Raw genomic sequence first — 15,927 nt, 5'->3', positions numbered from 1 at the left:
ATTTTAATGGTATGCTAATGGACTGAGTTCTGGCTGCTTATGGTATAAAGTTACACAAAGGAACACAGCCTGGAATAGAAAACATGAAATTTTCTCTTTTTCCTTTTTATAATGGGCTTGTGGGGTGCCCTGGTATTGGAGCTGTGCCATGCTGTCCCCCAGGGAAGAGGAACCAGATTAGCAGAGTAGGTGTGGGGTCCAGTGGATGTAAATTCACCCCCAGATGCAATCCTGTGTCACTCCCAGCTCTATCCTGCCCAGCAGTGCAGGTTTGCTCTGGGATTCTGTTCTGCCACATGTAAATATTCCAATGGCTCTTCAATTGCTGCAAATTATAATCTAATTATCTGCCTACACTGGAAGGCATGGAGCTGTGGAGAGGGGAAAAGGGAGTGGCGGATGTAGCCACTCGATTCCTGGCTGAGGAGAGGAGCTGAAAAGCCTTAGACCACAGGAACAGGGCAGATAGGAGAGAGGGGGACTTCAGTGTGAGGTCTTGTGGCTAGTTCTTGGAGGTTTTCGGAGAGCCTGAGATTATGACCACTTTTAGACAGAATCCTGGGAAAATCACTCCTTGATGTGGGTCTTGGATCGTGGTGGAGAAAGTGGTAGTTGACTCCATCCCTCTGGACCTGACGAGATGTTAGTGGAATCTGTGGGCAGACACAGTGAACTAAGAGCATTTTAGCAAGTTCTTGAATTGCTTCATGGGTGCAAATTTCAAGGGGACATCTGAACCAGACCCCAGTACACTGAGTTTATTTTTAGCACCTAGCCTCCCAATATCAGCCTCTTTCTGTCTTAATTTTGTGGTCTTACAACAGGAGCACCAGGCGAGTGATTTTACCTGTACAGCATCTTGACTCCCCAGCCTCCAGGTTGGTTTATAAATGTGAAATCATTCTGGATATTCTCCTTGTCAGAAAATGTGTATACTATGTGAGTATATTGTGCTGGACTTTAGTTGCGGCGGATAATTCTGTGTGACTCTTGTGCAAAAGCATAGACCCTACATGCAGTTTTCTTGGTTCCACCTTAGTTAATGAGAAAATAATCTACTGTCCGGAATCTTTGTCTCTTCCTAAAGTGATGATTATACATCAGAAACATGGCTTCTGTGGTCAGATTGATTAAACTTCTAATCATATGCTTAGTTGGGTGTTTGACTTTGGGAAATTTCTTAACTTGTGAGCATCAGTTAACTTATCTGTAAAATAGTATACCTATCTCCATGTACTCTCAGAAGCCATATATATATATATATACTTTCTTGTGGTATATATGTATGTGCAGAATGCCTTTCCCTTTTCTCAACCCGATTTTGTCCATCTTTCCTATATTTTCTTTTCTTATCCAACTTTTAAGTGAATATACCTTACATAATCTACACATTCATATAACCTACCTAAAATCCTTCCTGAAGAAGTAGAACACAATTATATAAATCTGTTAAAAAACACATGCATAAATCATGTAACATTTGTAGTCAGCAGGTTGTGACATGTCCAGTAAATATCTTTTATCCTGTTGAATACCATGCTTATTTTGAGTCTTCAGCTTGTTACATAGCTGCAGCCCTGATCTTTGAGCATCACAGCCACTTTGGTGGAATAGCAGGAGAGTTACATAACACTAGTTTATGATTTATCATGTAACAAACTACTTTAGCTAATCTCATAGGATCTCATGAATCTTAGTCTGTTATTATTTGATCCTATTCTTGAATCTATAATACAGAAGGGAAAATAGCATGGAATTTTAGGAATTATAGAGTCTCCCTCTTCTCCCCCAATTCTAGTCATGGTTGAGCAGAACTTTGTACCTCACGAGACCACTCTTCTGTACTTTGTCATAGCTGATCTGTTCCTTGTAGTATCACCCACTATTTCTAAAGCTACCAGCAGAATGCTGCCTTCTACACAAGCCATTCTTTACCAGTTTGAAGGCTGTTATTCCTCTTTGTGCCAACCTCCATTTCCGATTAAACAGCTCTATTGTTCTTTGTACAAAATGGTTCAAACATGGTACGTCCTAATCACATCCAAACGTTTACTGGATTGTTCCTAAGCCTCCCCTCCTTATCCCAATTTACCTACTCCACATGTGATCTAATCAGGTCAAAGCAATAAACCCAATAGTGTGTGTGTGTGAGCAAGATGTTCTGCTCTCATTTATGACCCTTACAATAGAAAACTGTTCAAATATTTTGTAACACACTATTACTAAGCTAGATATCAATCATCCAATATTGATTAGTAAAATTCTTTTAAATGAAAAATTTAAATGTGCATTTATTTTATCAACTCTGATCTTACTGATTTCAGCTCAGCATTCCAGTCCATGGAGGTCAGTTTCAATATGTCATTCATCATTCTCCAGTCCCCCTACTTTGTGCTATATCCAGGTGTGTTTGCCCATTGTCATCTGTCTCCTTATTTGTGATTTGTTAATGACAATGAACAGGATCAATCCAGGAATGTCTGCTTCTGGTTAAAGTAGTCAGAGAAAGACATTTTCAATTTTGCCCTTTACTTTTTCAAAATGAAGAGGATTTCTGTTGGATGTTCTGTATTAGTTTTCATGTTTTAAGGATGAGATAAAATATTTCTGTGCAAAGCATTGAGCTTCTCAAAAGGAAATATTTTTTTCTAAGTATACAACAAGAAGTTTATTACAATGTGCAGGTTTAATACCAAATGCAGCACTGTAAGTAACATTTGCCCTCCCTTTATATTTATAGGTTTCGCTTGCAGTCAAGTTACTCCATAATTTATTTGGGTATATTTATAAGGTGCCTAAATATACCATGACAATGGATTCAATATTTTGTTTAGTGTGCTTTTTTCTGTTACTTCAGAGATGTCACAAAGATCCTTCACAAGTTCCCTAAAGGTGCCTCACAAAGATATACTTGGCATATATTGGGCTCAAGATATGGTATTATGAGTGATAATAGTAATGGTCACAGGAAAACACAGCATCAGCAGCAGTTGTAGCAGTCGACATCCTGTCTTTTGATTGAATACCCGCTCACTTTCTTTACTGTATTTTCTGCTTACCACGCAGGGTAAGTGAGGTCTCATTCTTCTCTTATTTTGTAGTGTAGCTGCCTACACTAGCAGCTACGCTAAAGCTATTGACTGGGGGCTAACCTTATTCTGAATCCTAAACAGTTTCAAATATGCCCTGACGCCTCTTGTGCCTTTCACACACATACACTTTTAAATTTTTTTTAGTGAATACAGTTAAGACATTTGCCTACGACAGCCTTGGGAAGGGGGTGTCATTACCAAGAGCCCTCTATACGTAGAAGGACATGTAGAGAAGAGAAGGCAGGTCAACAGTCCATGAACCCGAGATCACTCATACCTCTGGGGCTTACTTCAGATAGATCTTTTTCAGTCCTTAAATAAATCATTCTGCAGGCTTTTCACACTTGAAGGTGCTACTGAGATTAAATGTGTCACCTATGATGCAAAGTGAACATTAAAGGCAGAAATTGCTCCAAACCTCACTGTGCTGATGGTGGGCCAGACTGCTTGACGTAGCCAAGTTCATTTATAAAAACATTAGGCTGAGTTTTTATACTTGTGATAATTGGACCATAAAAATGCTAGATAGCTCAAAAGCATGGAGTCTCTTAGCTGAGGACCAATTTGCAAGGTCAGAATAACTCATTCAAGGTTTGTAATTTTGTCTTCTGAGGCGTCCTGATGTCCTCAAGCCAGGATTCAGGTAGTTCATAGGGGAGAGGGTACATCTTTCACAAGACTTCTGTTGAGTGTTGCAGCCAGATCTGAAAATACTCAAGAGGTAGGCTGGCGCTTCAGATGTACCTGCAGCATTCCACAGTGAGGAATGTCTCATATTGAGAAACTATGCTCACAACAGTGTATGTCTGGGTACAGACTTGTGCCCCTCTTGCAGGCATTTCCCATGTGATTAGAGTAGGGAATGAAGCCTCAATGACCTCCAGAGGCTAAGGTTCTGAATAAAGTTTCAGGCTCAAAGGGAGTCAGAGCCCAGAGACTTATTCCTGATGACACTACTTTCAGTCCTAAAACCAACTAGGTCCAACCACCTTTCAGTTGCATAAGTTGATAAATTGCGTATTATGCTTCATCAAGTAAAACTCAAAATCAAATAATAATAATAACAATAGTAAGTGATAGCTTTGATTGAAGGAATATTTCCCTCCAACCTTCTACTTTGATGAAGTAATGTTCGTGTCCTCCTATTATCTCTTCAGGGACTAAGTACCACGAGTCTTGACCTATTGCTCACTTAGGCTGTTTCCTTTTACTTCCTTATCCAAAACCCTCTGCCAGTGAATTGATTCTGACTCATAGCAACCATACAGGGTAGAGTAGAATTGTCCCATTGGGTCTCTGAGATTGCAAACAGAAACTTTCATCTTTCTCCTTCAGAGCAACAGGTGAATTTAAACTGCTGATCTTCTGGTTAGCAGGCCAACTCATAATTCCCTCTACCCCCAAGGATCACTTTCCTTATCTGCCTCCATTTCCTCTGAAGGAATTCTAAACCTCACTCTCCTTACTGTTGAGCCTGAGACACTAAATGCTGAGCTCTCTTTCCCCTCTCGGTTTCCTTGATGGGTAAGGACGTCTTCAGGCATACACTGAGGGGTAAGGCTTGACACCTGAGGTGTGGAGATGAGCTGCTATGCAAATGTATTCCTGAAGGATGACACTTTTGAAGAACTTTAGCATGTTACATTTCTCCAATAACACTAGCTAGAGGTTTTTAAAAATTCATTATGCCATGGTGATTAATTTCATTGAGGGTCCTGATCCATTTTGCTGAGAGGTTGAAGTATTTGGATCGTGAAGATTTCTGAAGGCGATATGTGACTGTAGGAAGATATGCATGTGCCCCACTCACCCCTGTCTCCTGTCTGACTGGTACAACTGATTCCATGCCTAAAGGTCACCTTGAAGTTCTGTGACAGATTCAGGTTGATGGATGTTTCCAGGGAGCCCATACCTGACACTGTGTGAGGGCAGAACCCTTTTCTGAATCACCACAGAACATAAGAGAGGGACAGCCCTCGGTTTTATGGCTTTTAGAGAAGGATTGCCAATGGAACAGATTTATTCTAAAGAAAGAAAGGCAGGAATATTAATATTTTTAAATATACTGTATCTATTTTATATTCATATATCATGTGAACACCGGGTGTCATACTCTTTTTCACTGATGACTTTGGACATGGGTCCTCATTAAAGCTTTAAAGACCCATCCATGTGTGGATGATGTGTTTGGCTTTTTAAAAACCCAATTAAAGGAGTCGCTGCGAGGTGTTCTATTCTGGTGAATAGTTCCAGTCTCGGAAACTCACTGGGGGTGGTTCTACCCTGTCCTATGGGGTCACCAGGACTCAGCATCAACTGAAAGGCAGTGGGTTTGGCTTGGTGTTTGTAGAGCATAAAAGGCTGATAGTTGGCACCGATGCAGAGTTGCCTCAGAAGACAGATTGGATGGCCTATTTTCAGAAGTAATGGCCGTAGCCTTGAGAACTCAGTGAAGCAGTTTTATTCTGCACACCAAGGATTGCCTTGAGTCAGACCTGGTTCAGCAGCAACTAACAACACAACAACGAACTCCATTAACTGGAAGCAATGGTGGCTCAGTGGTAGAAGTCTCACCTTCCACGATTCAGGTCTCAGTCAATGGACTTGATGTACAGCTATCACCCATCCGTCAGTGGACATTTGCAGGTTATTATTGTGCTGAGAAGTTTTCAACAGAGCTTACAGACTAATACAGACTCGAAAGAAAAGTCTGATGATCTATTTCAGAAAATCAGCCAATGTAAACTCTAGAAATAAAAGCAATTCAATCCCAGTTGACAAGGGGTGGCAGTAAACTGAGTGCCAACTCAATGGCAACTAACCATAAACTCCATGTGGAGTTGACAATACTAATGAGCTGGAGCAAAGCTTTCAGGACCTTCATTTGTTGATGAAGCACAACTCAAAATGAGCAGAAAGTGCTATCTTTGTCCTTTAGTAATTGGAATGTTGCAAGTATGAAGCATGGAAAGCATCAAAAATTGTACTGTGCACAGAAATATATCCTAGACATTAGTAAACTGAACTACCGGATATCGGCTAATCTGAATCTAACAAACATAATCGACTATGCAGGGAATGACAAATTGAAGAGAAATTCCATTGTTTCAATAATCAAAAAGTACATTGCAAGTGCAACAGTGAAGTTCAACACTGTCAGTGATAGAATAATAGCCATACTCCTATAAGGAAGACCAATTAATATTGTTGTTCTTCAAATTTATGCACAGACCACAAATTCCAAAGATGCAGAAACCCAAGATTTCTACCAACTTTAGTCTAAAATTGATCAAATATCAATTTGCTTTAACAGATGTATTGATAAATACTGGTGATCAGAATGAGAAAGATGGAAACCAGGAAGAAAGACTGGTAGTTAGGAAAATATGCCCTTTTCGATAGAAGCAACACTGGAGATCACATGATAGAATTTTTCAAAACAATACCTTATTCATTGAAAATACCCTTTTAACAACAAACCATGATTACACATATGAGTAAACTATACCAAATAAACTATACGAGAATCAAATATTATACATCTGTGGAGAAGCTCAATATAAGCAATCAGCAGAAGGCCAAGGGTCTAGGAACAGATCATCAACTGTTCATTATGAAGAAAATTAAAGCAAATCCACAGATCTATATCACCTTGAGTATATTCCATTAGAATTTAGAGACCATCTCAAGAATATATATGACTCAATGAACATTAATGGCTGAAGACCAAATGAGTTGTTGACATCAAGAAATCATATATGGGGGTACCGATTACCATGAATAGTACATAACCCCACACACCTCATCCAGGGGGAAGAACAACAGAAGCCAGAGGGGAAGAGAGAGAGCAGTCAATGTGAGATATGAAAATAATAACAATCTATAATCCATTAAGGGGCCACAAGGATGGAGGTGGGGGGAGGGAGGGAAAAAGAGGAGCTGATCTCAAGGGCTCAATGGAACGTAAATGTCTAGAAAAGAATGATGGCAATATATGCACTAATATGTCTGATACAATTGATGTAGGGATTGTAACAAGAGTTGTAAGTGCCCCAATAAAATAACCAAAAAAAAATCATATATGAAGAAAGAAAAGATCTTTACAAAGACAAGAATAAAAATGGATGTCAGAAGATTCTGAAACATGCTCTTTAGCAGAGAGCAGCTATGTCAAATGGAATAAACAATGAAGTAAAGAGATAAATAGACTATTTCAATGGATTGCTCAGGAAGACGAAGTATCACAATGAAATGCGCAAAGACCTGGAGTTGGAAAACCAAAAAGAAAGAACACACGTGACACTGGAACTTCTCAAGCTTAAAGAACTGCAGTTCTGAAAATAGTTCTGTTCCAAGTTGTAATATTGATTCTATGGGCATAACAATCAACATCACACAAAGTATTGAAAGATGTGGAGAAAAATACACATAGTCAGTGTCCTAAAAAGAATTTACCGACCATTTACTCTTTGAGGAGGTAGCATATGATCAACAACTGATGGTATGGATGTTCCAGCCAAACTAAAGGCACTGGTAACAAACAACCCAAACCAGACTCACTGCAAGTGAGTTGATGAGCCCACGTGGGTTTCGGAAACTGTAACTCTTTACAGGAGTAGAAAGCTTCCTCTTTCTCACCTGGAGTTGCTGGTTGTTTCAAACAGTTGTACTGTGGTTGGCAGTTCAACACATTACCACTACACCGCCAGGGCTCCTTGGTGAAAAACAAGGCTCCAGGAATTGGTAGTATGCCAATTGAGATATATCCACAAATAAATGCTACACTGGAAATTCTCACCCAGTTATGCCAAGAAATTTGAAAGACAGCTAGCTACCTGGCCAACCAACTGCGATCCACATTTGTGCCCTTTCCAGAAAAGGCGATCTAGAAGGATATGGAAATTATCAAGCAATATTGCTAGTATCACATACGTATAAATCAGGGAAGGTGTCTTATTGTCCCGAGAACATAACTTAGTATAGATATTCCATGGACACTTGAAGTAAGTGTGCACTCTGTTGTTATATAGAGTATGGATAAATTTTAATTCTGTAGGTTCTGTTGGTTGATAATGTTCTTGAGTTCTTCTAAATCCTTGCTGATTTTATGCCATTTTTTTCGTTAATTATTCAAAGAGGGATGCTGAAATACCCAACTGTGAACTTTTAGAAAGTCTCTTTAGCCCCATTCATTTAGAGTCATATTCCTGCTGACAAATACCCTTAATTTTCCTTCATCTTGATTTCTTCATTCTGATAAAACACTTAAGCTGGACATAAGACTCTGGATTGGTAGTTTTTTATTTTAAGAAATTGAATGACACTGTGCTAATTTCTCTTGGTCGTTATGATTCAATAGTGAAAAGTACGCTGCCCCTTGAATGATTTTTCTCTTATAAGTAAGCTATTATTTATTTATCAGTGCTTTCAAGATTTTTTCTTGGCCTTTTGTTTTCAGAAACTTGATTATTATGTTGCTTGGGTTGTATTTTTTTTTGTTGACATTTTTACTCCTCTCTTTATGGAACTCTGAGGACATGAGTGTTTGGCCTTTTACTGTCTCACAGGTCTCTGGGACTCTGTTCTTTTTTATACCAGTTTATTTTCTATTTCTAAGACTGCATACTTTCTATTACTCTATGACTTCCTCATTATTTCCTCTATACTCGGCTATTAGATCTTTTCACTGGCATGCTGTTTTTTCTTTATGTATTTATTTTTTGTTGTATGTTTCATTTCTAAATTTTCCATTTAATTCTTTATATTTTCTATTTACTTGCTGAGTCTTTCCATTTCTTAGCTGAATCTCTGTTTAGTTTTTCATTTGTTTTGAGTCTGTGTCTATGTGTTCTTTGAAACATTTTCATGATGGCTGATTTGATCATTTTATCAGCTAGTTTTAACATATCTTTAATCAAAGTGCTGATATCTATTCATTATTTTTTCTTATGCATTTATATCTGTTATACTTCTCATGACAATAAATATTTTATTCAAATGTTGACACTTTAATATTACCTGCTGGATCTTATTTAGATCTTTGTTTTAGCTTATTTAGATCTTTGTTTTCTCTGACACCAGGAAAAATATACTCACTGTGTTATTACTACTAGGTGGGCTAGAATTCTATTTTTATCACTCAGTACCCATTGAGGGGTCTATGTTACTGCTTGATACAGCTGGAGGTTCTGATTTGCCTCCAGGCCTTCACTAATACTCCCCTGACTAGGAGAGGTAGGAGCATCTTATTGCTGCTCCCCTTATTGCTTCCACGGACACCACAAAGTGGTAGCCATTCATATAAATCCTAATTTTCTACCACCAAGTCTCCTCTGATAACATCCAGGCAGGAAAAGCAGAAGTTAAAGCTTTCTACTTAGTTTATGGGTAGTACACTTAGTTAGAAAGGCCCGTCACTAAGCATTAGGCCCAGCAGTGCATAGCATCTTTGCCAGGCAGAGAGATCACTGAAAGATATGCAGGAAGGTGCTCACCTACCAGGAACAGCATGTCCCGTGGAGGTGGGGGAAGTAAGGTACAAGCCCGCTTTGTCTTTGAGCAACAGAACTGATGCTCACACAATAGGGCAGTTAAACCAGGAAATCCAATTACAGAGCTAATTAGCACCTTCCAGTGGTGAGCACCACATTCCTAGAAGGAGCAGCACTGGAGGAAAGCTCAAATGATCTAGGTGCTGACAGCTCACCTCGGAGGAGGGTGTGCTGGAGAGCCAGAGGCCCTGGGGCCCACAGTTTAGCTCGGTTCTTGTTGATTCGATTAGCGCACTAGGCATTGCCTAGCCTTTGGAGAAGATAGCTTCCCGGTAAGCAGAGTTGTGGAAGGTGCTTTAATTCCCTAAGGAGTGTGGTAAATGAGTTTCTTTTGGCTTAATCCCACTTTAAAAATTGTGCATTCTGCCACTGAAAATTCCATTTGTCCTAGGTCTTAAGGTGAAATTAAAATTCCATTTAGGGAATAATTATACAGAGATGGGATTTTAGCTCTGTTGGAATGTTGTTGTTTCCTTCGTGTTTAGCCATCCTAGGCACTGTTGTTTTCAAAGCTAAGGTTATTTGGAAGGGAAATTGGAGCAGTAATAGGGTTACAACATGCTGGGTTTTGCAGCCTCTTTTAAATGTAAGAGATTGTTCCTTCTTTTCCGCCCATCCACATGGTCTGTTCCACAAAAGCCTAAACATGACCTTGACTGGAGGGTTCTCCAATGTCTAAGATATATGAAGTAAAATAGCGCACTCTTCTTCTTTCCGAAGAAATGTCTTTTCATTTGTTCGAATTCTAGTTTCATCCAAGTATCTGTTTATCTGTTCTGATTCCCAGGAGGCAAATTCACAAAGGACGCCTGTATTGGAAGTTTCCTGTTAAGCGCCATTCCAATCGCCAGTCACGTGTTCACTCCTGCTAACGTCACATTTGCCAGCAGGCCAGCACCACATGGCAGGTTCCTTTCAGTGTCGTCACTGTTTTGAGAGAGAGAAACTTCTATAGCAGCATTATCTTCTACCATTCATTAATTCCAGTTATTTTGTGCCTCCTGTCTGCCAGTAGTGAACAAAAGGCACGCTCCTGTAGGACTCAGGATCCGATGCAAGAGTCAGATAGCATCAACTAATGACACAAAGAAATGCTGGCTGCTGTGAAGTAGGGACTCTCACACCAGACTCCACGTGTTAACATCCTGACACTACTCCCTATTAACTCGAGCAGTTTAGATAATCGTACTGTCCCTCTGAGGGAAAAATGCATATAATAATATTACTTTTTTCTTAGACCTATCATGTGGATCGACTGAGTTAATACATGTAAAGTATTTCAAATAGGACATAAAACAAGCGATGCTCTGTAAACATTAGTTCTCACCCTTATCATTAATATTTCCATAAGGAACATTCCAAAGAAGGGGCCGGATCTATGAAAGAGCCTAAGACAAACGAATCTCATCTAGAGCAGGACTTAGGAAAACTCCCAGAGAAAGTGATACTCGAGCTGAGATTGGAAGAGGAGAGGAGTCGCCTAGGAAAAGAGGCGGGAATGGGAAGAGAGCCCTGTGGGCAGAGGAAGCGATGCTTGTAAAGCTTGAGGGGGTGACAGGAAACGAGCTTGGGACATGCCGAAGACGTAAAAAGAGAACCAACAACCAGCTGGTTGGAGCATGTTGCTGTTTGCTGTGTGTTTGCCCGAAGTGAACAGGAAGGGGTCTCTTCCAAGACAGGGTCCAGGCCACGAAAAACAAGTTTTAGTGAAAACCTCATTGTGTTCAAACTGTGTGCCAGCCCTCTGTTCAGTGCTGATACATTTCTTCTCTAAGAGCGCCCTTTCTAACTGGCAAATGTTTTAGGCTTATCCATGTGAAATCGCCATTTGTGCAGGTTATAAATAGTTCTGTGTCCCCAGTTCCGATCGTCAAGGATGACGAGACCTCCATTCATCATCTGAAGTAAAAGGTAAAGCTGGGCAGCACTTGCCTCGCACAGCAGAGCAGATCAGTGCACTTTGAAAGGTGTTCTAGCTGTGCCGCCTTCAAGGACAGGTAACTAAAAGGGAGTCGGCCTGGCTTGTGCAAGAAGCTACGTGGGTCAGATTGATGTTGGTAGCTTGTCACTCAGAAACACAGAGTCACTCTGCACCCAACGGAGTGACTTTCAGAAGCCAAGGCCAGCTTGCAAAACTATTAACTAAGGCAAGTTGTCGCTATTTTGTGGCTGAAAACCAGTTTTTGTGGCCACCTAGTACAATGGTGACAGATTATAAGTCTTTTCCTAAGTCTGTGAGGGTTGTGCGATTCTCACGGCTCAGCCCAAGGAAATTTCTAAAAAATACAATCAATTTATGAAAGCACATTGCAGAGACATGGATTACTCACCATAATTTTCTGGCATCTATATGAAAGGAATAATACGATTGTTCTCCATTCTAAAGGTGGGTGACCTTCCATGGTCAGTTCTAGTGCTTGATTTTATTGTGCGGACCTACAAAATTTGTGAGACATAAGATCATCCCCCCAAACTTAGAAACCTGCTCGTTTTTCCCCTTCCTATTCTTCTTTGCCTTCTATTCCTTGTCATTAGACCCCTCTTCTCCACATGGAATTGTAGCAATCATATTAATCACCTTAATTCTGTGAACTCTCTTTATTCTGCATTCTCTAGTCACATAGCTCATTTCTTCAACCACCCTTTTGATTCATAAGAAATCTAATCATGTCTTTTCCCTCCCACCTTTTGCTTCGCCTCTTCCAGTACCAAGCGAGTGGATAATTCTAACACAAGACTGGCTGTCCAAATCGAAAAGGATCCAGGTACGAAGACACTATCTTTCCCTCCTTCTCGCAGATTTATTTATTTTGCTGTATATATGACTCCCTCATCCCAGTGGACAGTCTGTGTGCTCATTGGTGTTAATCATGGTGAAAGCAGCGCATAGCTTGGTGGCTGTGTCCACTGTGAGGTAGAACTTGGAACTAGGCTGCAACAGGGGTTCCTTGTTGTGCCCAGAGTTGTTATGGGTTCGGGACTGACTGGGGGGCTCATAAGAACAACAGGCTGGTCAAATATCCTGATTTGGTTTGGAAGTAGACCCCTCTATCATTTAGAATTATGTAGGCACTTTAAAATGAGGAGTCTTCGAGTGGCACAGATAATTATTGTGCTCAATTTTAGCCTATCTAGAGCTTCTCAGAAGAAATGGCTGATGATCCACTTCTGAGAGAACAGTGATTGAAATCACGTGGAGCATAAGTCTACTCTGTCACACATGGAAGTACCTTGAACTCATGTCTAACTGGTTGGTAGTTGATGAAAGCATTTTATTTTGAGTACTGTAATCCTCAAATGCTAATCTTGGGATTAGTCTTTTAGCAAATAATCCTTTGGAAAGTCATTCTAGGATCCAAAATATTTGTGGGCTTCAAGTATTTCATTGAAAAATTCCATCATCCCTTAATTCAATTTCTCCACAAACTTTTTAAAGCTTCCTTATGAAAAAAGTTTTTTAAAAGTCACACAAGACTATGCTTAGGAAGGATTTATCTGTGAGAAAATTGTTAGTCCGTGTTCTTCGGAAAAAATGGAATTGAAAAAATGTATAAATGAATAGAACAGAAAAATGGGAGGAAGGAAAAAAAGTGAGGGAGGTAGGGATAGAAGAAGGCAGGAAGGAAGAAATAGATATACTTTAAGGGATTGGCTCACATGACTGTGGGGGCCAGCATGTCCAAAATCTGTAGGTGAGGCAGTGGGCTGGAAACTGTTGGAGCTCCTCATTTTCCCACTCCCTCATGAACCCTTGATAATTTATAAATTATTATTCTTTTTTCATGTCTTACGCTGTCTGATGTCTCCCTTTACCCTCTGTCTGCTGTCTATCCCCCTGGGAGGATAGGTCATTGTGATCAGTTCCCACTTTCTCTTCCATCCCCTCTTCGCCTTCCCCTCCTGGTATAGCTTCTCTCAGTATTGGTCCCAAGGAGTCTATCTGTCCTGTATTCCCTGTGTTTCCAGCTCTTATCTGTACCCATGTACATCCTCTGGTCTAGCCAGATTTGTAAGGTAGAATTAGGGTCATGATAGTGGGGGAGGCGGGGAGAGGAAGCATTAAAGAACTAGAGGAAAGTTGTATGTTTCATTGGTGCTATACTGCACCCTGACTGGCCCGTCTTCTCTCCACGACCCTTCTGTCCAATTGCTTACTGATTGGCTTTGGGCCTCTACTTTTTATAAGCACATCTTGCCTTTATTTTACCACATTGTTCTTTCTTTTTATTCTATTAATGCACCTGTGTGGTCAATGCGTTCTAAGAAGAGGCCACATGTTCAATCTCTACTGTTAGTGGTCTTAATCATTCTTTTTACCCTAGACAGTCAGCAACTTGAACAATTCTGAAAGGTTATTTCCCTCACTCGGGCCTTTTCTCTAAAAGCACCAAATATTCAAAGTAAAATCTAATTACTAACTCAGATGCATGCAAATTCATCAGAGAAAATGAATGCAAATGGTCAGATAATTCAGTCTTAAAATAGATAGAAGATAAAGCATTCCATTACTTTATTAGGCAGCATGGTATGACATGACTCAGCCATGGAACAGTTTATTCTTCCCATTAGTCATAATGAAGATATAAGTAGACTAATTACAAATCAACTTTTAGCTGCAGTGAATGCCCAGCCAAGAGTCATAAGCTGATTTATGTATTTTATCCATTTCGTTGAGCTGCATCTTCCTATGGAGGGCTCGCAGGGCTGTCTTTACCTCTCTGTACTCACCGATTGAAACTGTTTCTCAAGGATACAAATCCATGACGCCTTCAGCAACTTTGCAGCCTTTAGCTCTGATTTCCTTGCATCTAGGTCTCAGCCTTCAGTTTTGCTTTCGGCATGATATTTTTGCAGCAATTCGCTGCCTTTCTGGTTTTTGAGAGTTAGAATTTACCTGTGAAGTAAAACATATTCCTACAGTAAAGATCTTGAATGCAAACAAAGCCTTTCCCCTCCTCCCTCCCACTCCCACCTTCAAGGATCATCGACCACGAGGACTTCCAGGTTTATCGAACCTTTTCTTTAAACACTTACAGCTCTAATCTTGAGGTCCTTGTTAGGGGTTGAATGAAGGAAAATGCACATTTCCATACCCAAACAGTTACTGATGAGCTCGAAGCACTTTTTTATGAAAAGCAAGGACTTCAGGCTTTTGTATGGATTATGACTCAATCTGAAGAGAACCCAAATCCTCAAAACTGGATCAATAGACAGCACCACAATAAATGGAGAAAGGGTTGAAGTTGCGCAGGATTTCATTTTGCTTGAATCCACAATCACTTCTCATGGAAACAGCAGTAAAGAAATCAAAGAATGCATTGCATTGGGCACATGTGCTACAGAAGTTCTTTTAAAGTTATAGAGAGTAAAGATATCATTTTGAGGACTCAGGTGTGCCTGACATAAGCCACGGTACTTTCCATCACTTCATATGCACGTTCAAAGTGGCCAAAGACCATAGAATCAACGCATTTGACTTATGGTTCTAGTGAAGAATATTGAAAGCGCCGTGGAGAACAAAGAAATCTATGTCAGAAGAAGTTAGCCAGAATGCTCCTCAGAGAGCTGGATATGTTGTCAGGAGAGACCAACCCCTGGAGAAGGGCATCAGGCTTGACAAAGTGGAGGGGCAGCAAAATAGAAGAAAGCCCGTGACCAGATGATCGATACAGCACATCTATTACTCAGCAAGTATAAATATATGACTAATAGGTCTTTGATCGTTTGGGTCAACATGTCCAAAATACATGAGACAAAGTCTCGCCATTCTCAGTTCTAAGTATGTAGCTGGACTTCCTCCAGGTTCAATTTTCTTGTTCTGGCAGCCCATGCATGACATGTTCAATATCCTTCACCAACCATGATTCAAATGCACTGTTCCTCACTGTCCAGCTTTCCCATTCATATGAAGTGTTTTAAAATGAAATGATTTTAGGTTCGGTCATCTAGTCTTCTAAGGAATATCTTTTCTCTTTAACACTTTAAATAGATCATGTGTAACAGATTTTTCCAGTACAATACATCATTTTACTTCTTGACGACTACTTCCATGAGCATTGCTTGTGGATTCTAGTAAAATAAAAACCTTGACAACGTCACCTTTTCTCTGTTTCTCATGATGTAAACGATTGGTCCAGTCATGAGGCTGTTTGTTGTCTTTACTTGGGTTGTAACCCATCCTGAAATCTGCGGTTTCCTTTGTTTGTCAGTGAGGGTTTCAAGTCCTCTTCACTTTCAGCAAGCAGGACTCCCATCTTCGTTGCTCATGAGCCATCCTCCAGTCC

At 40.1% G+C, this 15,927-nt stretch overlaps 1 protein-coding gene across 1 annotated transcript in view; it reads left to right on the top strand.

The window, feature by feature from the left end:
- The window catches only part of PCNX2 (pecanex 2), a 357,992-nt gene that overhangs the window by 286,587 nt on the left and 55,478 nt on the right, over positions 1-15,927 (top strand). Inside the window, exon 24 of the mRNA XM_075532150.1 lies at positions 12,350-12,408. Within this exon, the coding sequence (XP_075388265.1) occupies positions 12,350-12,408 (59 nt within the window). The remainder of the gene's footprint in view (positions 1-12,349; positions 12,409-15,927) is intronic.

This window comes from Tenrec ecaudatus, chromosome 1, assembly GCF_050624435.1.
Source record: "Tenrec ecaudatus isolate mTenEca1 chromosome 1, mTenEca1.hap1, whole genome shotgun sequence".
Taxonomy (NCBI): domain Eukaryota; kingdom Metazoa; phylum Chordata; class Mammalia; order Afrosoricida; family Tenrecidae; genus Tenrec; species Tenrec ecaudatus.
The sequence above is the reverse complement of the archived record's forward strand: the minus strand, read 5'-3'. Positions and strand labels throughout refer to the sequence as shown.